Source organism: Trichoplusia ni, chromosome 11 (assembly GCF_003590095.1).
Source record: "Trichoplusia ni isolate ovarian cell line Hi5 chromosome 11, tn1, whole genome shotgun sequence".
Lineage (NCBI taxonomy): Eukaryota > Metazoa > Arthropoda > Insecta > Lepidoptera > Noctuidae > Trichoplusia > Trichoplusia ni.
Genome location: NC_039488.1, coordinates 3935500 through 3962172, shown reverse-complemented (window position 1 = coordinate 3962172; position 26673 = coordinate 3935500). Strand labels below are relative to the sequence as shown.

Below are 26673 nucleotides of genomic sequence, written 5' to 3'. Positions count from 1 at the left end.
GGAGGGCTATTAATAACATTTTCAGTTTTACAAATTAATAATAATATAGGTAAAGTATTTCTACAATTCTTATCTACATTTGGTTTTGGTATTCATATCTACATTTCTATGAATTTAAATTATAAATATATTTTATTATTATTCTATATAAATTAACACTATTTATTTATTTCTGTTTTAATTATTTACTTTATCACTTAAATATTCTTTTTGGGTTTATATTATTATATGGTATATATTTTATATTCTTTTTAGGTTTTGTATGTGAACATATTTATGTGCCAATATTAAAAGTTCGGCATTCTCACACCTAACATTTATTGTATGTTTCTCGCAGCAAGTATCCACTCCGCCGCCACTCCCCTGGGCTCAATGCTGTCGGGGCCAATCATGGAGGCTATAGGAAGGAGGCGCACTCTACAAGCCTGCACCCTGCCGCTCATCGTCGGCTGGATAATAATAGGCACAGCAACACATCACGCTTTACTTCTACTCGGTAGAATTGTGTGTGGCTTCGCCGTAGGCATCATGGCGGCTCCTTCACAGGTATTTCAAATACACTCAGATTTTATATTATCATCATTACAAGCTTAAGTGGAGCCTTCATAGCTTCACGTTTCGTTCGTTACACAACTGAGATATAGGATTTATAATGGTCTAGACACTTTGCAACTCCTGTCATACTGGCACTATTGACCATGATCACAAAAAAATGATATTAAGATTAAATCGAATAGACATTTATCTGTAGCATCAATATAACCTTAGTGTAAAGATGTAATGCTGAAGTACAGGATCGTAAACTATGTGATGTTTAAAGTACTATTCAGTTAAGAAGACTTTCGTAATAAGTGTTGCATTTTCTTGTAGGTTTATTTGGGTGAAATTTCGGAGCCAAGATTACGAGGTTTGCTGATAGGCACACCGTTCGTGGCGTACTCTCTGGGCGTGCTGTACGTGTACGCGCTGGGCGGGGCGCTGCCGTGGCGGTCCGTCGCCCACCTGTCCACAGTGCTACCAGCCCTAGCATTTGTCGCCCTGTGCCTATCACCAGAGAGCCCCACGTGGCTGGCACGGCGGGGCCGCTTCCACGACGCTATGGCTGCGATGGCACGGCTGCGGGGTGACCCTGACACTGTAAGCAACTACCACCATATTTTTAACCGTTGAGATATCCTTGTTGACTACTGTCACTTGGTAGAAAGTGTATGTGCATTGAAGCTCACGCCCTTAAATCACACGTCAAGCCCAGAAGCCCTAACCCTATTGCATGGAAAAATCCAAAGAAGGGAAAGGAAGTAGGGAAATGCCGACCTTTATGGTACTTTTTGCTGGACTCTAGAAAAGCTTGCACAATCTATTCTGCTATCTGAAAACCTGACTCTCCTATCTTACATATCTCTACGTTATAAATGACACGTCAATATGAAGGATAAGCAGCGCATTTTTACGCGTAGGTATGGTACGATTCTGTCTGGATTAATCAAGATTAGTGCTTTGGATAAGACAGTCTAGTCCCGTCTATCGTACTCGTAGCATGACATTTAATAATATTATACTCCATCGTTTTATAATTGATAACCAAGTTATCGAGGGTGATATGTGGTGACGAAATACGCCGAAATATGTGAACACGCAAGTCACGTCATTGTAGATTACAGACATGTTATGTTGTACTTATGGCGTATCGTCAATCAATTATCGCTGGTTTACTCCACTTTGCTTTCGTCATTCGTCTGAACAATGGAATTATTTATCTCGTTGTAATTTTTTGTAAATAATCCTGTTAATTCTAATGATTATCAAATATGTTAAGTAATATTACGGAAGTTTTTTTTTCATTAAATGTGTCGTGCAACTACGCCTAGCTTTGTTCATGTAGTTCTAAATGTTAAACGATGTTGTTTATTAATTAATAGGGTAGATGACGGTTTAAAACATTAGTATGCGAAGTTACGAGTCCATCTTAAAAAGGCATCATGTCATCTCCGGGCGGATGACATGTCAGTAAAACCATCAACAAATTGTTCAACATGACGAATGAGGGACAAAATCACAACATCGAGAGGATATTTATCGTAAATCAGAATCGTTTCAATGGTTCAAAGGAAATATTGACAATTTTAAATTTAAAATGTTACACTTTAGTGAAATGTAAAGGTCATTCCTTATAAGGATGGAGTATGCAAAACAATGGCATATATAGACAAAACCAAGGTTCCCCCGCTTCTGATTGGTCAACACGATGATATTTCGATTTGAGACAAGGTTTATAGCTTAAATCTGTGATTTTGAAACTGATCATTTGGTTTGCTAAAGTGAACTACTTAGGCAAACGAACACAATTTAGAGTTTTGGCCAGTCGATGTTTCTTTGGAACGGTACATCAGTTGTACCTTTTAATACCGTAAAAAAATCAACGCGTATATAACATACATATAACTGACACCATATAAAAACAAGTACCTTTTCCTTAGTTCTTCTCCAAGGACAATTTGAAACAAATGCCCGTCTACTCTCATCAACTATGCAAACTAAAAACACAACAAAAGCTGGACAGACTCACCTAAGAGAACAACACGAAAACAGTTTCATTTAAAATTAATAGCTAGCGGAATAGTTCATTGACCAGCTTCTGAAGTTAAAAACGGAATATATTTAAATTCCGTGAGGATCGTCATAATAACTGCTGAGCACGATCTGCCTCAGTTTGATTTGCCCGCGGCTAGATACACATCTGAGTGTTCGAGAAGTTTTTTGTTCAACTGATGAACAAATGAAGATTCTTGGTAATTTTTGATAGGTATAAGTAGGTAGGTAATTAATGTATATCTGTTTTTCACTTTGTAAAGCTTTGCTAGCTGAGCGGCTTAACCAATTTTTATGATATTTGGCATGACTAAGCTGGAACTTTTTTATCCAGCTATTTACTTGGGCAACTCAGCATGGAAAATAATAGATATTGCAAAACCGCAGAACTAGTATTCGGTAATTCCACTTATCCGAAAATATATACTTAGTTATTAAGTTTTAACCGTCCTCTGTAAACATCGATACATTGCAGATACGCGGAGTTTGCCTACGTATGGTAATCTACCACACGCAATGTCCGCCTACCGTGGATTAGCAACATCTTAAGATATTTATTATGAGATACATAAGTATTAAACATTTCGGTTCTTTTATTTCAAAATAACACAAACAAGCAACAAGGAATCCAGGTTTAAAACAGCTTTTTATTTCCAAATTATCTAAACCTTTAATAGAATTGAAACTCGCCTTTAAATTACACAACGAGCGTGTTTATAATGTTGTTGTCAAAAGCTTCGTACATGTGATGCCCGTTCCTTTAAAATGGCCCCTTAATGAGCTCAACGAGGAAGGAGGCATACGACAATTGATATGTCATTTTCTCGAACATGTGCTACACAAACAAATTCAAGCAATAAGCCCGCTGTATGCCTTGTTAAAATCTGTTAATTGTTGTTGTGCCGCTAATTTATTGCTCCGACTTCAGTTAATTATTAAGTGGGTGTTATTAATAACGCGAGGAGCTCGTGGCTAAGCTATCAAATCGTTAACAGTATAAGCTGTATTGATAATGTAGGTCCGGGTGACCAACTGTCATAACGAGTTATGTGTTTCGGAAGGCACGTTAAAGGGGCCTGACTGTTAGTTTTACATCTTGTCCGTCGTTAATAAAAAGTAGTTACTAGCTAGAAAGTGTGACAACCAGCCTTACCTACAAAAGGTAGGTGCTGATGTTCAGTAAACAATGCGATAAAATACTTCATCTTAAATCCACTTCACGTGTCGTTCGTGTCACTCCTTTATGATCAAGACTTAACCTGACTGTAAGTTGTTACTGGCCCACAACTGGTCAAATACCCGTTTCGTACCTAACGACTTTTTTCAATCGCTTTTTAAAATATCCATAGTTTTCCCATCTGTAATTTTTAGGTGTAAGTATAATGTCAAAAACTAATGAGCCTATATTTACAGGCACAACGTGAACTGCATGAGCTGATATCAGCGCGGGAGAAGGAAAAGGCACGCGGTGAAGAGAAAATCAACTTCTTAGAGACCGTGACGCGGGCACCAGTATTAAAACCTCTTTTGTTGATCAACGCATTTAATATACTACAGATATTATCCGGCAGCTATGTAGTCATATTCTATGCTGTAGATATTGTGAGGGATTCAGGAGGCTCACTTCAACCAACGGTGAGTGTTCTTCTAACTTGCAATTTTTTTTCAGCAGGTATAGCCAGCAACAGAATTCAGTCCGAGCAAGTGACATATATAGCATGTTCACTATATAGGGTGAAACTTATTTCATAACCTAACAGTATAACAGCAGCTCATATAATTTTTTAAGATTCGTCTGTGTTAACCAACTTCTCATGTTGACTGTACTGTTGTATTAATGTAAGTACAACTAAAAATTTGTCTATGCTCATTTAATTTTACATAAATGACAATAACTTTAAATGAACTAAAGCCCGGAAAAGACTGAGGGACAAAATTTCCCACAACATGAACCTGTAGACTGATTCTACGTAACACTGCAAAACTTGAAATGAAATTTATTCTGCAAATAGGATATATCATCATGATTATATGTATTTTTTTGAGAACGCTGGAGTCGACATTTCCCATCTAACCATCCCTGAGAAGAAATGTGCGGCTCTCTTGTGTTGTGTATCAGAGCCTGTCCTTGTATTGTCGGTATCGTGAGGTGCGTGTTGTGTGTCAGATGGCGGCGAACGCGAGCGCGCTGGTGCGGCTGTGCGTGACGGTGGTGGCGTGCATGCTGCTGCTGCGCGTGACGCGGCGCGCGCTGGTGCTGGTGTCGGGCGCGGGCACGGCGCTGTGCACGCTGGCGCTGGCGGCGCTGCTGAGCGGCGGGCCCGGCGCCGGCCTCGCGCCGCCCGCGCTCGTGCTCGGCTACGTCGCCTTCAACACGCTCGGCTTCTTCCTCCTCCCCGGACTCATGATCGGGGAACTCCTCCCCACTAAGGTCCGCGGCCTCTGCGGCGGGTACATCTTCTGCCTCTTCAACGCCGTGCTCTTCGGTTTCACGAAACTTTACCCGGTCATGAAAAACAGCATAGGCATCGCTGGAGTTTTTGCGCTTTTTGGTTGCTCTTCCCTACTAGCGACTATAGTTCTGTTCCTCCTACTTCCCGAGACTAAAGGCAAGTCTCTTCTTCAAATAGAACAGTATTATCAAAAACCGAATATATTATGGATATCGCGCAAGAAAAACTCAACGGAGAGCCAAAGGGTTTGAAGCGCATTATAAATTATTTTGTTGTACTTAAGCGCGCGTCTGACTAACAGTTTAGCGGACGCTATGTTGCTATACAGATGTATACAAGTTGGCACTACGCACTATTTTCATAAGTACTACTATTATATAAATATGACCACTGCATGTTATTGGAAATATGTATAGAAATATTTAAATTTGTTTAATATCTGTGATAAATAATCATTTCAATACACCAAAAACGAGAATTTTAAGATATAAGCAAGTATTCATGTCCAAAAACAATAAGCAATCGATTTGAGTAATAAATCCATGAGGACAAATAAAACAACTAAAAAGTTTGTACGATATTTTATAATAAAATTAAATTGCTGTTATGAGTATACACTATTGTTACAAGTAAATACATATATACATTTATTATACATAATATAATTAAGACTCGGTAATGGTGTCTGAGAGGCGCGAAGTAACTTATCTCAACAAAACAAATACAATAAAAACAAGTAGCTGTAAGTAAATCTCATTAAAACGGCTATTCCGTATACAAAACGATTGCCTTTTATTATATTTTTATAAACTTGTAGTGAAACCAAAAACAACAGCGGTTGGTATTAAATACCATTTTAATATAGCAATGAGAGATTTTTATCTGTGATCTTTGTAATGGACCGCTTATGAGATGTACTCGCAAACGTTTATAGAATTAGTAATGTTCAATATTCAACATGATACTATATGTACAATAGGCTCGAAGGTAAACAATAGAATTACTTTAATGCCACCATCAAATACAAATTGTCGTAACGTCTGCGAGATATGTTAATTTACTATAGTATAGACTAAGGTCTGTTATTTTTCTATCACCATGTAGAAAATTCCAAATTGTGATATAAATAAACCAATTACGTAATAATTATTATTTTTTTATTACTTCCTTTATAAATCCGCCCTGTAATTAAATTATAGGAAACACTCGAATGTTTTGAGATGAGGTAAGTCACGCGACCTTTCCAAACGAAATGTCAATATAACGATATATAAGTAATAATCATTGTATATAGAAAATAATCAGTTGGCTAGAAGGGCAGGTGAGGTTAGGTAATCCAAATAAAGACCATTATAAAAACAAAACACCGAACACTATAATTAGACAGGGTCTATAATACTTGTCTGCTTACTGCAAGAGATAGCCGGAACGAAGATATTTAAAACATTAGTCAGAATCAGAGTCTGTGGTGAAATTCATTGACGCATTTGTTTTTTACAAAAAAAATGATAAATCGTTGTTTGTTGATCTACATCTACTAAAAACTGGTTCAAACTCAAATTTTTTTTTTTTATTATTAATACTACACTATTGATTCATTTTTGTTGCTGCCAGTACCTGGCTCTACCGTGTCTAGTCTATGGTGTTCACGAGGCTTCCGGCAGTCGCTGGTACAGGTGTGGTCTCGACGCGCAGCCCGGACACACGTGCAGTGTTGTAGAGACCACGCTCTCGCACTCCCAGCAGTAAAACTCATGACAGCGAGTACAACGATATACCTGGAAATTAAAAAATATACATATTTTCTTAGTCTGTACTCACAATTTAGTTAAATGCCTGTTAAGCGCCATTTCGAAGTAGACCAAAGAGGTTTATATTGTGTGCAATTAACATAGTAGGATGTAGGATTAGGAACTAGGAGGTAGTTTGAAATTTTATCGTTATTATAGCTCGTTTTAAATGTAATAACATACTTAACCAAACCAAATTACTTGTAAGTTGTGGATGACAGTAGACATATTTTTTAAATAAATAAATCTTTTTGAAAACTTACCTGTTTATCTAGGTCTGTGAAGTTTCTTAAGCAAGCAAAACAGTATTGTGCTTGACCCTCGTTTGGCATTTCTTCATAGGGATCGACAGGAAACAAGTGATGATATGATCTAAAATGAACAAATATTTATTTTTTATATAAATTTATAACATCAACTTAATGCTTGATCTATGTTCGGTAAAACGATTGGAATACTATGACGCAGACATATTGCGCACTGATGAGATGGACTCTTTACCTGGCTAGATGCGGGGCCGATGCTAAGGTGAGGCCACACGTGCGGCACTGCGCGGGCAGCGAGCAGTACTTGCTGCGACACTGAGGACACAGGTGACCCTCACCGCCGACACCCTCGCCTTCCTCTAAATGACTGGAAATAAACAAATGTAAGAGTAAGCAGAAAATATTGAAATTTGGGTATGAAACTCTTTAAACCCACTGAACGCGACGTGTCGCGGGTTCGATCCTCGCGTAGGACAAGCATTTGTGTGATCCTCAAATGCTGGACCCGAGTCTGGGTATCTTTGCGCATGTGACCCCAAGTGACACAAGGATTGAATACATAAATGCGGGAGACGCATTCTTAAAAAAGCATCTTGTATCTTCGCCTTGTATCGCGACTATCGTTTATAGTTTTAACTACTGAGTAGTGTGTCCCATGGGCATTGAACCTAAAATTCGAATTATTTCTGATTGGGATGTGCTGGCTTTTTTAATATCATATACTTTATCAAATATATTTAAAGTACATACCACATGCAGACGGTGATGGGTGGGTCAGCGTTAGTCCCGGGGTCGGTCTGGTTGGTCGGCGGCGCGGAGTGCGGAAAGCCCATCTTGACGAGGCCGGCGTCCAACGCGCGCGCCCGCGGCGGCGGACTGGTCGAGTCCAGTAACAGGGAGCGGTAGTGCACGTCGTCTAGTACCACCTTATTGGCAAAACATTATTTTAATACATCAATTTACTTTCAATAGCAGAAAAGTTTATGCAGTATTTGTCAGGACCTACAGTCAGCTCTTATAGCTTACCCCATATTCTCCACCCGTGTCTTGACATAATTTCTTACAAATTCTTACTTCTGCTGCTAGACCAATTACAGAACAACGAATTCCTTCAGTTTTTAGTGCCTGCAAGAACAATATGAACTTTATTATATAAAAGTTCTTTCATATTTTAATTTTATTTATACTTATTGATTGCTGCTTACCTGTATGGTGGTAGTAATATCGCTGGGATCACAAGTAGTAAGAGAGGCAAATAATACAAGAAGTTCCCTTGAGGCATGTGCAGGTAGGGGTTTAAGGATACGATTGGCCAACTCCAGAGTGTTTTGTAAAGATGGCTCCCCACTCAGAGCCATTTCTGTCAATCTTAAAAAGAAATCCGAACAGAAATTTTTAAGTAAATACCTACTTATTAATTATTTTTTTAATTAATTCATATTTTATACATACCCTTGTAATGACTTAATATGCTTTCTTACATTGCCTGAAAGCTCAGTCAATTTTTCTGCTCTTTTATTTTTCATTAATAGTAAACCAAGTTGACTTAAAGGGTTCTGATCAAAATATTCTTCAACAAACTTTTCTAGAAGCTGAAATTAAGAAATGTATCAAAGCATTTACTCTCATATCAAGCCAAAACCTCTAAAAACAATATACATAATCTTCAAAGGTCTCATCACTCAATAAAAAATGTAAGATGATGATGAAAGAAGGTTATCAAAAACATGTTTGGACATGTTGGATGATGTCAGTATCATTAAACTGGTACTATCTTGCAGCATGAGGAATGAATATCATAAGAAATTTGAATCTGTCAAATTATACTCATTAGTGTCATTCTATCAAAAGCTGGCCCATTGTAGAAATGTAAACAATGGATTTTATAAACATTTTAAAATCAGATTTAGACACAGACATACTTGCTGGCTTATACAAATTTAAGTCGAAATTGTTTCTTTTAGCATAAGTGCTTTTCATGAGAGTCTTTATTTTTGTTATTGGGTAATTGATTGTACAGACATTTGACTAGCATCAACTACTTTCAACCCTTACCTTCAGTGTACAGAGAAACCTCGATGGTTTAAGATCCTGCGAGTTCATAGCCTCAGAACAATCTACAGCGACAAGTACGTGCCTCATCATGCCCAGCCTCACTGGACCTCGACGAGGCACCACAGCCTTCCGCGCCGCCTTCTGTGCGAACTCCGCCACCAGTCCTTCCACCAAACCATCTTCATCTTCTTTGATAGCTTCCCTGATTACATTAATATTTATATGTAAGGGAGTTTCGGCGCAGGCTATTATACTTTTATAATAAAATTCAAAACTTACCAAGTCTTTTCATAACCTGTTTCCCACCGGTATTCTTTAGCATCCTGCTCGTCGTCAGCCATTTTATTTTTATAACTTTAAAGAGCTTCTTTAAAACTGGCTTTATTCACTAAGCTGAAATAGTTTCAATGTTTATATCGATCAAGTTTTATGTTATATTTACTTTCTTTCAATCTGCAACAGTCCAGCAGATGCACTCACAGATTGTTGACAAAACAACTGTCATGTGTCATGAGTGTCATGTTACTGTCAGTGTGACAACAAAACATGTCATAGTGAAGCTTACCATAGCCTATACTATTGGTCCATGGTCAAGCTAGCCGAAAAGTGCGTATATTGTCGATGGCTCATAAAGGTAACCATACCACATCATACATGTTTTTATGTTTGCTCATTAACAATCAGAACACAATCTTGAATATTTGATACAATCAAAATGGCCTCTTGGGCAATATATAATCATAATTTTAATAACGATCTTTTAAGTGTATCAAAAAGGTTTAATATTTAGTTTTTTTTTAATTATTAAGTTTTTACAAATCCATTTCATGTACATACATTGAATTCAGTTTAATCATAAAATTAGCATTTCATAATTACAAAGCACATACCTATTAGTATTGTCGCACTACGCTAGACAAATTAATAAAATAATAGGAAAAACATGACGCCCATTCACAGCGCTAGTAAGCCTTTGGAGTTTTTAAAACAATTCTGATTAATTTACTCGTCGTAATAGTCTATTCGTACATTTTATCTTTACATGAAAGGCAAATTACCTTTTCCTACAAAATTTATGAACCAATCGCAAATATTTTCTTTATGTAACCTTCTGTAGGGGCACCAAGCTATCACGAAACAAGAAATCCACGAATATCACGAAAAGAAATTTTAGAACTAGTTAGCTCGTATAGTTGTGAAATTGTTCAAATTATGGCGTTCAGTTGATGACTTTCATGTCCTAAATGTATTAATAAAGGTCGTATATTCTGCATTGCCTTGATTCCTGAACAGTCTGACAAATGGTCAAAATTAAATAATCTTTTTTAATTTTTATCTTAGCTCTATTCCATTGTTTCCATTAAAACAATTTGTAGAGAAGTCTTTAGTTCCCTTGTTTTCACAGATCATTTAATACTTACGTATGATACGTCTCAAACTCGTCACAAACCTGTTGTGACAAGTTTTATATTAGTGCTCCTATTTATTGTACCTTAATTTAAATGTATCTTTTATTTATGTTCTGGCCAGTGATGAAACAAACAATACTGAATGGATGTAAATAAGCAATAAAATAATTTGAAAATTGATTTATAAACAAATGTACAAAATCTTTGATCCTAGTTTGTTCATAAAAATATGACATGAAGATAATGCAGAAGTACAATGATACTTCAATGATTACAAGGTTATTATAGAACTCTTGAAATTACACATTCATTTAAGAAATTTATTACTGGATCTTACTAACATAAACATGCAAAAATATTTGAAAGTATAGTGTAAGTTCTTACAATATCTTCTAGTTGCAAAATAATCATGAGATTTTCATACAAGATGGCCGACACTCACTTAATTAAGCATAAAATTATCATTCATTTAGTATTCTGTTTAGATAATGCTGATATTTTACAAATAAATAAAATGAGACTTACGAGTTACCATTAATTCTAGTATGTAAACAGCAATTAGAACAAATGGCTTAATGTTTATTGGAATCTCTATATTAATAAAATCAAATGTACTGTTGAATCATTCATACTCAATTCATAGGTAATACTAGACGAAAATGAATATTTCAACAATAGCACTTCATGAACTAGCTCCATAGCAATGTTGCAGAAAGCTATTGCATACCAATGGCAGCATATGAAATAACTCAGTCCATTTTCACAAGTACCAATCTTGATTGCACGTTTCTGAATTACATCCAATTCTAATAGAGACTGCTGCAAATACAAAGTGTTCACATGTAGCTTTCTGCAACATAGCATGTTGATAGCAAATAGTCCAATTGTGTATTGATGTTAAACAGTGTCACTCAGTGGCAGCCATCGCACGTGCCTGCGCTCGAACTCTTTTGTCATATTCTAATCGATTTTGACTGAAAAGAAAAACAAACTTGAGGTTAAAAGTTTGCTATTTGAAAATATATACCTATTAATTCTCTTCAAACAGCAAAGTAGATCATTTTAAAATAATTATAGCTACAAACCAGTAGATTGTGTAAGCCTCAGCCTGTGCTGGATCTTTTACATTTGGTTCATTGAGTAGATCTTGAATTCCAAGGAGAATCTGTTTTATTGTGATTGCTGGACGCCAATCTTTTTCTTCATCTAATAGTGAAAGGCAGACCGTCCCAGAAGGATACACATTGGGATGGAAAAGTGGAGGTTCAAATTTGCATTTCGGTGGACTTGAAGGGTAGTCATCTTTGAAAATCATACGCAGTTTATATAAACCTCCTTCCCAGGGCGTCTGTAAATCATATACAATATGTAAAAAATAAGTTGGCTCCAGCTAAAAAATTAAGTTCAAAGAGAAAGACATAGATTTCAACAGCAACTAGAAATTAAAACATTTGCTAAAAAGTTCTAGAAATACTAACCCCCTTCTTTCCAGGAATCGCACATTCCCAGGTCATGAGATTTAACGATCCATCAGGATTTTTCATAGGTCGAGCGACGAAACCCTGCAACACGTAATATTTTCTGTCACATACTTTACTTTGAATAAACAACGGTGAAATCCATAACAAAAGTCATGTCGCTTACAAAGGGATGGTCCTTGCGCCAGGCTTTTCTTTCCTCAGCCAAACGTGCACTTGCTATACCAGACATTGTCTCGAACTAAAGCGCGAAATTTGTGAGAAACTGGTTGATGTTTACACTTGGCCCACAACCACGAAATTTCCTCACTTATTAGTGATAAATATAAAGAAATAATACGAAAAAATAAATTATACGGCGCGAAGCGTCCCACGAAGTGATTAAGTTCACAGATAAAATAGAATTTAATAGAATACTAAAAACTAGAGAGCAAAAGTGTTTCTTCTAAGTTCGTTAGTCGATGTTACCGTTGTGCACAAACGAAGTTGTTATTATCGTTTTGAAGCCTTAACTACATTTTAGAAGATCCATATCATATTCTTCAAACAATCGATTTTGGGCGATCGCATTAAGAGAACAAAATGTATCATAGAATTCATTTTTTTACGCACAAAAATCGATCATTCAAAGCGAGACATACTATTATCAGAGTCAAATCTAGTCGATAAGATCGACTAGGATTGACTCTATTAGTTAGTTTAACTACTCTATCCAATTTTATTTAATATCTTTTGATGCTTTAATAATTTAAAACATATTGTCGATACAGTAAATATGTTCGATAATAGGTATTTAAATAAATCAAAAGCTATCGATCGTGTTGCAAAATATTGAGTATTGAATAATAGCAGCTGGTACAGCCCGTAACTGGTTGGGATACCAAAACTCACCAACTGGCGACACCATTCATGTCTAGCCGCTCCCTAATTAACCAACGTCAACTTATCTACCTTGTTAAATTGTCTTTTCTCATTAAATATTGTCTATTGTCTTCATTAAATATTGTTTTATTATAGAAACACACATCTATACGTTTCCGCATGATCGGTCTCCTTCTGTATGCTCTTAAAAATGTTTCTGATAGTAGCTTTCTCCGATCTGTAGTTCAATATAGGAAAATAATAATAATTTTATTGAAGTTTATCATCTCCAGAGTACCTAAGGTCTAGCAATAGTAGGTGGGGAACCGTTTTATTTTGCAGGTAATAGCAGTTTGTCTGCAGCACTGGGTTACGTATACTTTAATGTCCATATAAAGGGGAAAAGTCAGGGGATACCTATCTCTTACATCATCAAACTAGGAAAGGTAACATCACTTTATAACAAACTGGACTGTTGTTATCTCGAATCCATTTTTTTAGGTTTCTAAAGCTCAGGCCACTGTCTAGTAATGGTGCTGATTTCAGCATTCACTTGTAACAGAACATCGAGCATTCGCCGTGTTTTTAAGTGTCGAACAGAACAACGAGCCGTTGTCAATTCAGACATCTTCATTCATCTGATGATCTGACTCCTCAGGATGCTCATGAAAACGTTTATAGATTGCTATGAACGTTTTTATGAGCATTCTAGATCATCAGCTCGAAGCAATGCTCACTTAAAGATTCTCGTATTTTTATATGACGTAACGTTCACACAAATGCTCATCACAAGTGAATTCTCAAGTTTATCAGCATCTTAAGAAAAGTATGCTTGTACTTGACCCACCGGGATTGTTTAGAATCATAACAATAGGGATGTGCTTAATAAAAAAGTTAAGTTTGTCGGACAGATTTCCCAAAATATTGGATTTAATACGTATTTTTAACTCGACTATTTATTTTACCTCACAGAAAATTAAAGTAATGCAGTGATTTAAAATGTCGTGTGACGTCACTTACCAGTACGCTTTTTCCTAGTAAGTGATGTTACTAGCCCCCACCATATATTTTCATCATCATAAGTGGTTTTATTCCTTCCTTAATTTTAATGATGTGATTAAGTGTTTTTTTTTTCTGATATTTAGATAATTTCAAGTTTAGAAAAATGACTCAAACGAGTCCCAGTCACAGCTATTATTTTAATTTGTCATTTATTTTATAATTGTGTTTTTTTTTCTTCAAATGGAAGGCGTTGAGCATGATTGTGGATGACCAAAGAAACTATGGATGGATTGTGTAAAAGACGATAATATTGCTTACCTAACAGTGCTTCTTGTGAGATGACGTCAGATAGAAAGGTATAAAAAAATACTTGTTGCGCCGACTCCAAATGAAACAGTTGGGATAAGGGCAGGGGAATGATCAATTATTATGTATCTTATTAAAAAATGGTCCAGCATAGGACCAGCGTAGGGTATGAAATGGATGCATAACAACATATGCATCCATTTCATACCCTACCTGCGTATACTCAGCCTCTGAGCAGATTGCAATACACAGGTTTTAGATTAATACAGTACCTATTGCAGATTGCAGTCAGCCCCTAATGGCTATAAATGAATATAATTGTTATTAAACGTTATTGCTTTACAAAAAATATGTTTCCTATAAAACCAAGTAAGGATGGTTTACGGTGGGGTATCTACGAATAAGTGGTTCCGCTGAACAAATATTTTTTAGCTCATTTTCGAATATAGCACGTTCTAAATCAAAGTAGAGTATAATATAGGTACAACTGCAAGGGCGATCGCAAGGTTAATCGATCGAGGTGCGCTGGGCCCCAGATAGGCACTTATATTTTATACATGCAGAAGGAAATAAGACAGGCCTTAATAATTTGTGAACTGATTTAAATCATCGATAGGGAAAACATGCGGTAGTAACTTGATCGCTCGATCGGTACCTAAATTTAAGAACATTTATATTTACCATCATGTAAACGAAAGCACACCGTAAATGTATTTCGAGTTTGTAAGGTACACGGTACATTAAATATAAATATTAGAAAACTTAGAACTTTGAAAACTTTAGGGGCCATTTAGAACACCCATGCTGGTCTTGTAGCAGAATCCTCAAATAAAAAATATATCTATATCAGAAGACCTGAAAATACCCCGTTCTTTGAATATTATAAACATTCTTACATTAGGAAATACAAGCGTAAGGGTGCGTATATCGTATAAATTAAGAAAAGTAAACAAATAACTGAAAATTACTCCGAAATGAAAAATGTCGGTGAAATTTGGTGGTAAAGCATGATTGTCGGCCAAACGGAGGGCAAACTACAAAACTGCTAGTATGTTATAGTTTGCTGTATTCGGTAAAACTTTGTGATTGGTCCGTATTAAAAAATGCTATTCTGTGATTGGTTGTATTATAGAATGTAGACAAAGAAAACAGGAATTGTCGGCGAACGCTAGGTGGCAGCCCATGCGTGTCGGCGAAAGGTTTTTTATCCTCATTAAACATTCGATTGTTGATGTGATTTGTTCCGTTTTGCGTTGTATTCTCTGAAAAGTTTCATTATTTTTAGAAAAAAATATTGTTTTGGTGAGTGACATTGTCTTGATTCATAATTTATTATAAATAGTGTTGAATTTAATATTAATAAAATCATAAGTTATTGCTTGTTTACTTATTTAATAGGCCACAAGCGTCTATATTTATCGCTACGATGGCTGTGTAATTCAATGAGCGTTGATTTGTGTCATCAGTCATGGGAGTTCAGATAAACTATTTTAGATAGAAAATTTACCCCCTATCGTAATCTTTTAATAGTGAAAGTTTGTTCTGTGTCTATCAATAAACAGAGACGTACAATAAAAGTGAATACATATTTTAATGATTATGTAGATTGTGAGTTGGCGGGAATATTGCCGGTGTACTAATATTAAGGTTATCTAAGATTGATTATTGGTTTATGAGTATGTATTCTCAAAATAATGTGATGCATTAGTAACTGTAGCGTGCATGTTGTATGTTTAACAGTTGACGCATCACCAAAAGCACTATGACTTCCGTGGAAGAAGGCGAGACGCCGCCTGAAGAGGTCCCGGCGGGAAACCCAGAAGAATTGGCTAAAAACCCAACAGCTCTTAAAGGTAAGCCTATTTTTGCGATACTTAAAGTCCCTAGTATTTATATAATTATAACCTCGAAAGTATAGATAGTAAGCATTTTCGGGCATTGTTTGTTTATATCGCCTGTCTCATGATAACCTTTTTCTAATCCATAATGGTAATTTTAATGTGTCATTGGTTATTGTTTCCGTCACTAAAATAATTATACATATTTGGCATTATTCGTAAATCATAGAATTTTGAAACATGCATCATAATAATGTGAAACTAAAAGCCATGTTTTTAATATTGCAAGGAATTGCAGTAACAATTTCCAAATATTAAGTTGTTAATTGCTCCGTCCCATATTTTCCTTCAAATTGACAAATTAACTTCTTATTACTCCATTAAACCAAACTTAATATGAAATGCTTCTTCTTCATTCATCTTTGGGTTAGCCTTGGAACACTCATTGCTGATATTGGCATATATCTTATTTAGGAAAATTAAAATATTAAGTGTCAAGTAAATTGATTCCGTAGCAAATAGGTTATTTATGAAATTGATGTGACTAATTGTTGTTTTAATGTAAATTGCAGTGTTGCACAACCTTAAAATATTATGGACCTTTTGTTTGTATTTACTTGAACACTTGTTTTGCAGAGGCTCATGAGAAAATGGCAGCCCTGGATGTTTTGGTATGTGGCCAGTGTCACTCAGCATTCCATTTTGTTGAAGAATTTAAAGAACATAAAGATGCCAATAATTGCACTGGGAAGTCTCCAGTTAGAGATAGTGTAAGTACGACTTAACATCTTGTTTTTTTAAGCTTGATAAGATGAGTATTCTTCTTGGATCCCAGAATATGAATGGTAGATTTCTGAAGAGTGCAGAAAAATTTGATTGCTCAGACATCCTAATTCCTATCCCAATACCTTGTTATATAAATTAGAACCTACTACAGCTCAGTATTGTAGTGTAATTCAAGCAGCAAATGATGATGTTATGTCTTGTTACAGAATGAAAGTAAAGCCCAAGTCTGGGCCTTTCTCCTATGGAAGTGTTCATCAGTTCGTGATGGATCTACAGTGAATACTGACAATAGTTGGAAGCTGTACCAGCAGTGGTGTCGCATGGCGGAAGCGCAGCGGACAGCCTGGATCACAGCTGGGTCAAATGTCCAGTCCCTGTCTAAATTTGCTCATGCTAAAGTGGTCAGTATTACTTTTCCCTACATGATAAAACCAGCGCGTCAAGTTATGATCAATAAAACCATTCACCTTTCAAATACAGATGGAAGTAAAAACTGAAGATCAACTTGTTCCCATTCAAACACCAGTTCCACAGGAAGTCAAGAGACGTGGCAGGCCAAGGAAAACACCTAAACCTGTAAGTCATTTCAGCATTGTAACAATCATTGGTGACTGACTTGACCCCATCACTCGAAGCACTCATTACTAACTCATCTTACAGGAGGATTCTGAAACTCAGCCCTCTGGGGAAGAAAGTGATGATATTGTTAAAGCTAGCCCTGGGCTGAAGAGCTTAAATAAAGTACCAATACCAAACCAAAACATAACCAAAACTAAGGTACTCTCACTCTGTATAAGTCTACTGTATATAAGCTTTTTAGAACTTCTATTTTAATATTATAATTCAATTGGTTTATTTATCCTGAATCCACCTGAAGTTATCACTAGTTTTGTTAGTCATTGTCGCATGCATTAATATATTTGTTGTGTCGTAGAGTGTTACGCCTTGCTCCTTTATTTTCTATGCTTGCAGCTCATGGATGTCAGAAATTGAATTACATAAGTTAAAAAAAAAATATCTAACAGAATAAGGCCCGATTTTTCAATCGTCAGATACTTTTATCTGAGGATTAAATATGGCCGTTTGAAATATTTTCTATACAAAATCTGTCAAAACGTCAAACTTATTCGTCAAATAAAAGTTATCTGGCGATTGAAAAATCGGCCCTTATTTATGAATATTTATTTTTAGGAGTCAAATGATAATGTACGGAATGCTCAAGAGCGTGTGCCGCCTGAAGAGCGTATCGCGAGACGTACAGAACGGCAAGGCGACTCTACAGAGGCTGGCGAGTATGTCGTGGAGAAGATCTTGGCCAAGCGATTCAACCCTCGCAAGAAACAATACGAATATTTGCTGAAGTGGGAGGGTTATCCACAGTGAGTTATTTAAAAATTAAAAATACTACTCCCGCATTGAAGAATTTAATCCTTGTGTCACGTCATTCACAAACATTTATATCACATGCACAAAGACACCCAGACTGAGGAAAAGCATTCTTAAATCAAAAAAATGGTTGTGATACGCGGTGATCGAACCTGCTATATGTCCCGCTCAGTGGGTTTCACGTTCAATTTTTTCTAGAATATTTGCTGGAATTCAAAGTAATTAACGAAGAAATTCTTCACTAACTAGTAAAATAACCATTAGTCTGGTTTGTATCCCATTTATGGATCAATAAAATGTTTTTATTAACTTTTGCAGTGAACAGAATACATGGGAGCCAGTAGAAAATATGGAAACTTGTAAACATCTTTTGGATGCATTTGAGAGGCAGCTCGCACGACAGAAGGAATTGAAGGCACTCCGCGCACAGCAGCAACAGCAACATCCTGTACAAGTAATTATAGACCTTAATTCCCCTGGTTTAAATCAAAATGCCAAGCAACTGTTCTTCTAAAAATATCTTCGGAAATACTAATGATGCAAAGGTTTATCCATGCGTATTTATCATATGTCCTTAAGGGCTTAGCCCAGAAATTAGTCGGGCAGAGCCGACAAAGCGCGTGAGCAATCAGCTGTTTCATTTGATGGTAAATCTAAAGTCACTATAAAATATTCAGAACTATTGCATATCAAGTCTTGCAAACAAATGATTATGTTCCATCTTCATTCTACAATACTGAAATATGAGATATTTATTAGGATTATTTATTTATTTTGATGGATCCCCATTTCGGAGTTTCTACTGTGTGTCACAGTTGAAATAACAACAATACCACAAATAAATATCAAGATTAGGCAAAGGTAGTTATAATTATTTTGTGCTGTATGTGTATCTTTGTGGTCTAACCCAATATAAACCAATTAGTTTTCTTCATCCTACTTCTACAGAACCCTGTGTATCGCGATTCCGACTCTCTTGAATAGTTTTACCTTTTTATCTATGACATGAGAATTTTATTTGCTAGGTGAACCAAATAAGTACACCATTGCCACAGGTCGTCAAGCAGGTGGTCAAGAAGGAGAGTCCTGCTATCACACCATCTGGGTAAGAGAACTTATCTATTTATTTAATTAATATGTTTATAAAAATTATTAATTCCTAGTCCCTCAGTACATCGGTCATATTGTATCTATTGAAGAAACATTAATTATTTTCATCTCAGTCGTCAAATCTTAGAACAATTAAACTATAATAGTCCAAACTGCTGTATAATTGTTATCATCAAACTGAGGCTTAATTTTAAACTTAACATATTTTTGAGTTTTAGCTTGAATGCACGCATATGCGTTCGATTAAAGTTATTAATGATTAATGTTGGTTTATGGGTCTAGAAAAGACCTAAACAGTCATATAAACTTGCGAACTCTGTTTTTGTAGTCGCCTTCAACGCACGAGTAAGGTTCGAGCGCTAGACCAGGTGAAGGCCTGGTGTGGAGCTGACGACGGCGAACCGGCTGCCAAGAAAGTCAAGAAGGAGCTCTCCAGTGAAGACGAAGACTACTCCGACCCTGACTCCACCAAAGGTAACCGGTAATCTTTGGAAACAGCTAGCACAGCCATTGTTACATGTCATTATTTATTACTTTTGATGTTGTTGTATTTAAAAGATTTGCTCTACATTTGGGTTGACTGATCATAGTAATTGGGAATGTTTAGGTGCTTCTTATTCTGTTTTTGTTTCAATAGATTTTTAGAAAAAAAATTTTTAAGTAATGAAGTATTTAAATCACATAGCAAGGCCCAGTACTAATAATAATAAATATCGTAAGTAAATATTTCAGCCGACAGGAAAGTGCTGAATGGACAATCATCACCCAAGTCCACTCTGGACCCTGAGCTGGTGAAATCACTCGGCCTCGGTGGGAAAGGCATGCCGAACATTAAGGGTGTCATTAAAGTTGACCCTAAACATATGCCTAACCTTACTACAGGTATTTGATTGTTTGGTATGATGAGATAATCACTAACGTGTGCCGCGATGTATGTGCTGGCTTTGCTGCTAACAATAACTAGTAGTAAATTGTATCTCTTTCTAACAGGTGTCTATATCATGTCGAAGAGTTCAGGGATTATGAAGATTGATTCGCCGGGCAAATTAGGACCGGGTCTAAACATAGATCAGGATGTCATTCGGAAACAAATTTTAGCTGCCAAGCAGGTATTATTATTGAAATTCATTATGTTCTTATTACGATTGTTTGATTGCTAAACCTAATAATTTTAATTGCAGAAAAAGTTGGAGGAAACCAAGAAGACTTCCCCTGTGCGTACGCCAATGACGTCACAGGTAAGATCAACTAGCTATGAGTTAATAAACCCTGTGTTGTTTAGCATATTATAACCTGTAAAATATCATTTAGATCAAAAAGACTTATGGCTCTGGAGGACAACAAGTGACGGAGAAGACCATAATAACGCCTTCTGGACAAAAGATAATTCAGCGCACCATACAAAGACCATCAGGACATGGTGTTGAAGGGAAATCACCTGTTACAATACTTAACAAGAAACTTGCTCAGGTATGAGACAACTACTTTACTTGCAATTGTATTATTTGATTTATGGGCTTAATAGATTAGAATTATAGATGACAGCAGTAAATCATAGGTATGCGAGTGCGACGGTTACTTTACTTGCATCAATATCTTTTTTGATGAAACAGGTCAGGGGAGATCATAATTTTTTTTTTCTTGATTTTCTCAAGTCTTTGTATAAAATTACGCTTGAACGGGTTAAAGGTTGAACAATTATTTTTCTGGCTCTGCATATGTTTAGCTTAAGTGAATAATTAGAAACATTTTTACTCATGAGACACGCAAACCTATTCCGCCTAATGGGAGAAATTGTTTACATCCTGCGCACGACATTTTCATACAAAACTTTGCATTAAACCAAACATGTTAATAAAATTACTAACCATAAATAGCTTTGCTATATATATATGTACAGCTTTCACTAACATACTTGACTAAATAATGGTGAATATTAAACGACATATTGACTGTACAGGGCGACAGTTTACTGCGGCGTGGCGGGTCGGGGCGGGGTCGCGGTCGCGGAGGGTATTCCGTCGCCACTGCCGCTGGCAACATCGTTCGCATCCGGGACAAAGTGCCCGTCGCTTTAGAGTTTGACCAGGTTAGAAATATGTTCTTTCGCTATTTTGGGCTACGTAACCTGCTTTGTAGGTAAAGAAAAGGAAACAATATTTTGAATGTTATGAAATATAAATTAATACTTTAAACAGATAAGCATAAAGATTATAGTGCTTATTTTTTATTAAGGTCAAGCTGTGTAAGAATAACATGATTGTAAGGGCAATATTTATTTATTTATTTTTTTACTTGGAATTACTGATACATTGTCTGAATTGAGAAATTGACCTATGCACATGAAGTTATTTAATGCTCACAATAATATACGCGTCGCCGCGCCGCAGAAAACGATCGCCATAAAAGTACTGACTTTTATAGGGTCCGTTAGTGCCGAGGCAAAAAAACATTTATATTCGCACCAAGAGCAATCTGTAGGTTGAATTAGAGATGTGCGAGCGACGCGCAGATTATAGTGTAGCGAGATAGAGCTGAGCGGTAACGCTGGTGGTCCCGCAGTCGGACGCGTCGTCGGACACGTCGGACGGCATCGAGGACCCGTTCCCGGACCCGGCGTCGCTGGGCCCGCTGCCCACGCCGTCGCCGCCGCGCGAGCTCACGCTGTGCCCGCGCTCGGGCAAGCGCCTGGCGCGCGCGGAGGGCGAGCCCACGCCGCCGCCCACGCCCTCGCCGCCGCCCACGCCGCCGCCGCAGCCCGAGCCGCCGCAGGAGCCGCTCGCCACCATGCTCATGAAGGTACGTACTCGAGGGCTGATGCGAGTGACCTATTGTAGATAATCCTGTTTCGTAATTTTTTATGCTGTTAGAGAACACCTTACAAAATTTTCCGACTGACTTTATAATTAGGTAATTATATTTATTCTGTTTGTCAGGTGGAAATGTCCCCTGGAGGTACAACAGGTATGCTGGTTCAAGGTGATGGTGCTCAACCCTCACTTCCGGTGCTCACCGATGAGGACGGCGTAAGTGTTATTTAATTATTTCATTTGCCTTTAAATAATTATAATACTTTTTATAACGTTGTTCCCTCGTTGTTATAGACGGAAGTGAAGGTAGAAGCCAGCGCCGTGAAACAGTTGCTAGAAGGAGGCGTAGGCGTGGACGACGGCGAAGAGGTCGGTCTGCTACATGCCGGACATACACCCATCATGATCCGAGGAGAGGATGGTGTTTTATATCAGGTAAATGTTATTTTAGTTACATTAAAGTTTTTGAAAGACTTCAAGCTATAATTAATTTAATTTTTAGTTTCCAATGTACCCTTGTAGATTTTTAATTAAGTACACATTTATTTCTAAAAGGTCGCTGGTGAGAACGAGGCAGGCCAAACATTGCTCGTGGCAGCTGAAGGAGTGGAGGGCGCCGTGGAAGGCGTAGAAGGCGCTGTTGAAGGAGACGGAGATGTTATGTATGTCACCAGGGAGGATGGTCAGGTCAGACATCACCTCAATATTCGAGGTTTTTCTAATTTAATAAAATACTGAATCCCACACGAAAACAATGCGGAAGGAACGAGCCGCGTGTTTGTTTTTCTTTTCGTAATAAATTAACAACAAGATATTGAAACTGGGACAAGTTTATAAATGGAGGAATAGCGTGTGCGTGCTCATATTAGTATAGCTCGCTGTGTGTGTGTGCTGCAGGTGCTGGCCATCGACCCGGCGCAGCTGGCGCAGCTCATGCCGGGCGGCGAGCCCGCGCCCGCGCTGCAGCAGGTGGCCGTGCAGGTGGAGGGCGAGCCCGGCGAGGACGCCACGCAGGTCATCGCGCAGCTGCTGCAGGCCGACCTGCCCTCGCCAGGTACTGCTGCACACCAACCATCCTACTTACTTATCACCTGGAAACCCAATCTTATAACATTCTCAATAATATATTTCCATTATTTTATGGTTACATCAACCCTTTCTTCATAAATCTTTTTTCAAAAGACATGTCGTGACATGTTTGCCATAGGAATATTCTCAAAATCAAAGAAGAAGGTTTTAAATGTGTTTTTTTTTAAACATCATCTTTAAATATACATATATTTTTTAATAACTAGTATACAATTCCTTAGACGAATTTTAATTATCTGTCAGCTATACTACAAAGGAGCATCTAATGTTGTCCCGAAACTACTTTACAAATTCAAATTATTTATATTGTGTCTATTGCAGGTGGAACAAGAAGAGTAGTACTTATGTTGCCTGATGGCAGTTTGACTATGACTGAACTTGATAAGGAGCAGTATGAATCAATAACGGAGGCCAGCAAAGCTCAAGAGTAATTAATATAATATAATAAAAATAACACTATGAGATGTTTTTAGAAGAGTCTATCATGTATAGATCAAATCTTAGGTTTCCAAAATGTCTGTCAAATAACTCTGTTCTGGTAGCCTGGCTTACAATATCTATGGGTATTGTAAAATGTGCTTCTTCGTTTTACTTAATGATTATACTGTTTTAGCAACATACATATATTTAATTTATAATAATGTTTGTGTGAACGAGAAATGTAAATAGTAGCAGGTTGGGATGAGTGATAAAGCATTATAATTGTAATGTACAATAAATTGATATGCAGACCATCTTATTGAAAGTGTTTTAACCCCTGGCCGAAAAAGAGATGTTTGAAAAGGCCTTAATTACTAAAATTTTCAGCTATAAAGAAATTTCAGCTATTGAAGCACCTCTTGTTGACACTATTATAAAGGTTTTTATTTATATCGTAAAAGGAATAATTTTGTAATCTTCTGGCGTTAGACAGCAGCACTACTGTAAATCGATAACATTTTTATTTTCAAGTCATTAAGATACGAAAATTATTGTAGCTGCATATTTGTGATGTGATGAATAGAAACATCCTATAGACTGACTTAAGCCAGAAAAAAAATGTTTCGAATATTTCAAATGTAAAGATGAACAAACAAAGTGAGTTTTCGACTGTTAAGTTTTGAAGCTAGTTTCGCCTGTTGTTCTTAATTTTATAATAAAAGTTCTTCGTGCGATTGTAGATATATAATAATGAAAAAATAAGTTATTGGATATTGTCAACCTGCTGTGGGGTTAATCTGTTCCATTGTATAAATATTTTGCGTATGATAGGTTCAGGTATCTCAGCCTAAAAGAAGACTGTTGCAACACTGTAAATATTATAATTACACTATGTGATGTTCATTATAGAATATAATTTAAAGATTTATGATAACCTCAATTTTGACTGAAAGTATCATCGAAACAGGTTCCATAAAGCATTTCATACATTACTTTAAACTTTTTCGCAAGTGTTTTCTTCCATTACACGTAAAAAAAATGTATTCGTAATTAGAATAACTATTATGATTCATTGAATTACAAACACAAAGCACCTGATTTTATAAATAAAATTCAAGAAATACACTCAAGTGATTCATACATCCATAAGGATTTTGTATGGTTGTTGTCTTGCTATGAATAACAACAAATAATAAACCGACGACTTTAGTGTTTTGTGATTGTAATACATGATATAATTAGGTACCAAAATATTGGTAATAATTATGAAAATCTATTGAATAGATAATTTAGGAGGCACCTAATCAAATGTGTCCTTTTTATGACAATTTAAAGAAATTCTTTGCATGACCTAATCCTACTCAAGTGGTCGATTGAAATCCAAAATTATTAAACTACTCATTTGGTCCTACAGAACAGTTCAGAATTCTATTACTAGGATGAAACAACGACATATTGATAAATTTAGTCTCTTATTCTTTCTCTACAATTCTCAGAATTCAATCAGACTGTCTCAATGCATACTTCTTTTTTAATAATGACGACAAATTTTAATGTCATAAAAATTAATTTTCAAGCTGCTATGCTGCCTAAAGAACTTGTAAATAGTAAATATGTTTAAAACCGAATGACGAAAGTTTTATTTTGAAATTAAACTGTTGATGAAGTATTGTTACGGTTCTCTATACGCGCAGGCATAAACGTTAATAGAGACATTATTATATATACGCAATAGAATGAGGCTGTGTTTCCTCAAACGAAGCGTAGCTTGGAATTTTTTTAGGAACCATTAGAATCACATCTAAACAAAGGATTCTTATGGTTTCGTACATAACCTCACAAAATGCCATTGATGATACAATCCAATTGCTTTTAAAAAAACATCCCAGGTTCAACATAAAACTCAGTCTAATGCTGAAATTGCTAGGATTGACAACATGAAATTTAATTAATATGTACAATACTACACGGTCTTAGTAAATTTAGACGTAATAATGCACCTTCATTGTAAATAGAATAATCTTTACGGGACTTCACTTATAAAAAATAAACTCTTGTTATCAGTATCGATGCATGTAAAAAAAAATTGATGTGTTAAATATACAACCCCTATGATCAAATTAGGTCAAAAAATTCAACTGAAGCGAAGTGACTGAACAAGCCTACTTAAAGACTACTCAGCCAAGTTGTTTAATTTTCACTATTTTAGCTTATATTATTATGATAAATTAAATAGTCTTAAACATATGGCATTTATATTATTTCAATACCCTATCTTCCATTTAATAATAAACTGTATGGACTGTCCAATATCATATTCAGATTCAGGAACTGCTGTAAATTATGTTGCACATTTTTGATTGTACAGAGCGCGACGAGTCGCTGATTCTGTCCCCGCGCAAAACAAGTATTTGTGTGATCCACGAATGCCTGTCCTGACTCAAGACTCCCGCGTAAGGGTGTCTGTGCATGTAAATCCACCCGCCGAGGGAGTCGTTTTTGTTTTATTCAAATATCGGATACCTTTTAATTCGAATCACAGCCGCAATAATTCCGACGCCGACGCATCTAAATGAGAAAATAAACAAAAATTGTTTATTTTATGTCTATCAATGCATGCCACCCTCCTCCCTTACTTTTACCAATTGAATTAAACCGTTATTCGTCATAGGAGCTATAATAATAATGGTATCCCTCCCCGTAACTAGTAGGCATAGATTCAGAATTACATTGATTGAATTAGAATTACATGTGATTCTTTATCTAAGCTAGTAGGTATTTCAGAATGTACTCTGTGCCGTAACTGTCAGAATGACAATAACTAAACGTCAATGACGTCAGGTCGAAGTAAACTAAAGTTGTTGTCAAAATACTCTGAACTTTCTTAAAGAAAACATTTCACAACAGCAATTAAACCACAGAATAGTTTTATGAGTTTTATAATATAAAACTACTCTGTCGATATATTATGTAAAACCAAGTTCTCAAGAGTATAAGTAAATACTGCACAGAATTTTTAAATTAC

The 26673-nt window shown here is 36.4% G+C and overlaps 4 protein-coding genes across 9 annotated transcripts in view; 2 read left to right on the top strand and 2 right to left on the bottom strand.

The window, feature by feature from the left end:
- The window catches only part of LOC113498440 (facilitated trehalose transporter Tret1-like), a 30107-nt gene extending 23919 nt beyond the window's left edge, over positions 1–6188 (top strand). The window contains exons 4-7 of the mRNA XM_026878419.1: positions 338–546; positions 871–1137; positions 4003–4224; positions 4757–6188. Of these exons, the coding sequence (XP_026734220.1) occupies positions 338–546; positions 871–1137; positions 4003–4224; positions 4757–5293 (1235 nt within the window). The 3' untranslated portion in view covers positions 5294–6188. The remainder of the gene's footprint in view (positions 1–337; positions 547–870; positions 1138–4002; positions 4225–4756) is intronic.
- A 228-nt stretch (positions 6189–6416) lies between these two features.
- On the bottom strand, positions 6417–10635 carry LOC113498441 (general transcription factor IIH subunit 2). The gene is made up of 9 exons (XM_026878420.1): positions 9433–10635; positions 9154–9355; positions 8551–8690; positions 8304–8466; positions 8125–8223; positions 7849–8024; positions 7334–7465; positions 7096–7204; positions 6417–6820 (listed from the first exon to the last, which is right to left on the bottom strand). Exons 1-9 carry the CDS (start codon positions 9492–9494, stop codon positions 6689–6691), a joined length of 1215 nt encoding a protein of 404 aa, XP_026734221.1. The 5' UTR covers positions 9495–10635; the 3' UTR covers positions 6417–6688.
- A 450-nt stretch (positions 10636–11085) lies between these two features.
- Positions 11086–12438, bottom strand: LOC113498444 (SUMO-conjugating enzyme UBC9-A). Its single transcript, XM_026878424.1, has 4 exons — positions 12207–12438; positions 12041–12124; positions 11648–11910; positions 11086–11536 (listed from the first exon to the last, which is right to left on the bottom strand). The coding sequence occupies exons 1-4, from the start codon at positions 12270–12272 to the stop codon at positions 11470–11472; spliced, it is 480 nt and encodes a 159-aa protein (XP_026734225.1). The 5' UTR covers positions 12273–12438; the 3' UTR covers positions 11086–11469.
- A 2971-nt stretch (positions 12439–15409) lies between these two features.
- Positions 15410–25895, top strand: LOC113498436. Of its 6 annotated transcripts, none has more exons than XM_026878411.1 (21): positions 15410–15511; positions 15950–16062; positions 16684–16817; positions 17040–17234; positions 17314–17409; positions 17494–17610; positions 18025–18212; positions 18538–18673; positions 19275–19324; positions 19658–19803; positions 20062–20211; positions 20320–20438; positions 20511–20567; positions 20641–20799; positions 21290–21418; positions 21892–22128; positions 22266–22355; positions 22434–22574; positions 22695–22826; positions 23037–23193; positions 23550–25895. In XM_026878411.1, the coding sequence occupies exons 2-21, from the start codon at positions 15972–15974 to the stop codon at positions 23657–23659; spliced, it is 2634 nt and encodes an 877-aa protein (XP_026734212.1). In that variant the 5' UTR covers positions 15410–15511; positions 15950–15971; the 3' UTR covers positions 23660–25895. The 6 variants fall into 6 exon arrangements, with proteins under 6 accessions (XP_026734212.1, XP_026734210.1, XP_026734213.1 ...); XM_026878409.1 differs by having other exon boundaries at positions 19245–19324; XM_026878410.1 differs by lacking the exon at positions 15410–15511 and adding an exon at positions 15590–15856 and having other exon boundaries at positions 19245–19324.
- Positions 25896–26673: the final 778 nt, after the last annotated feature.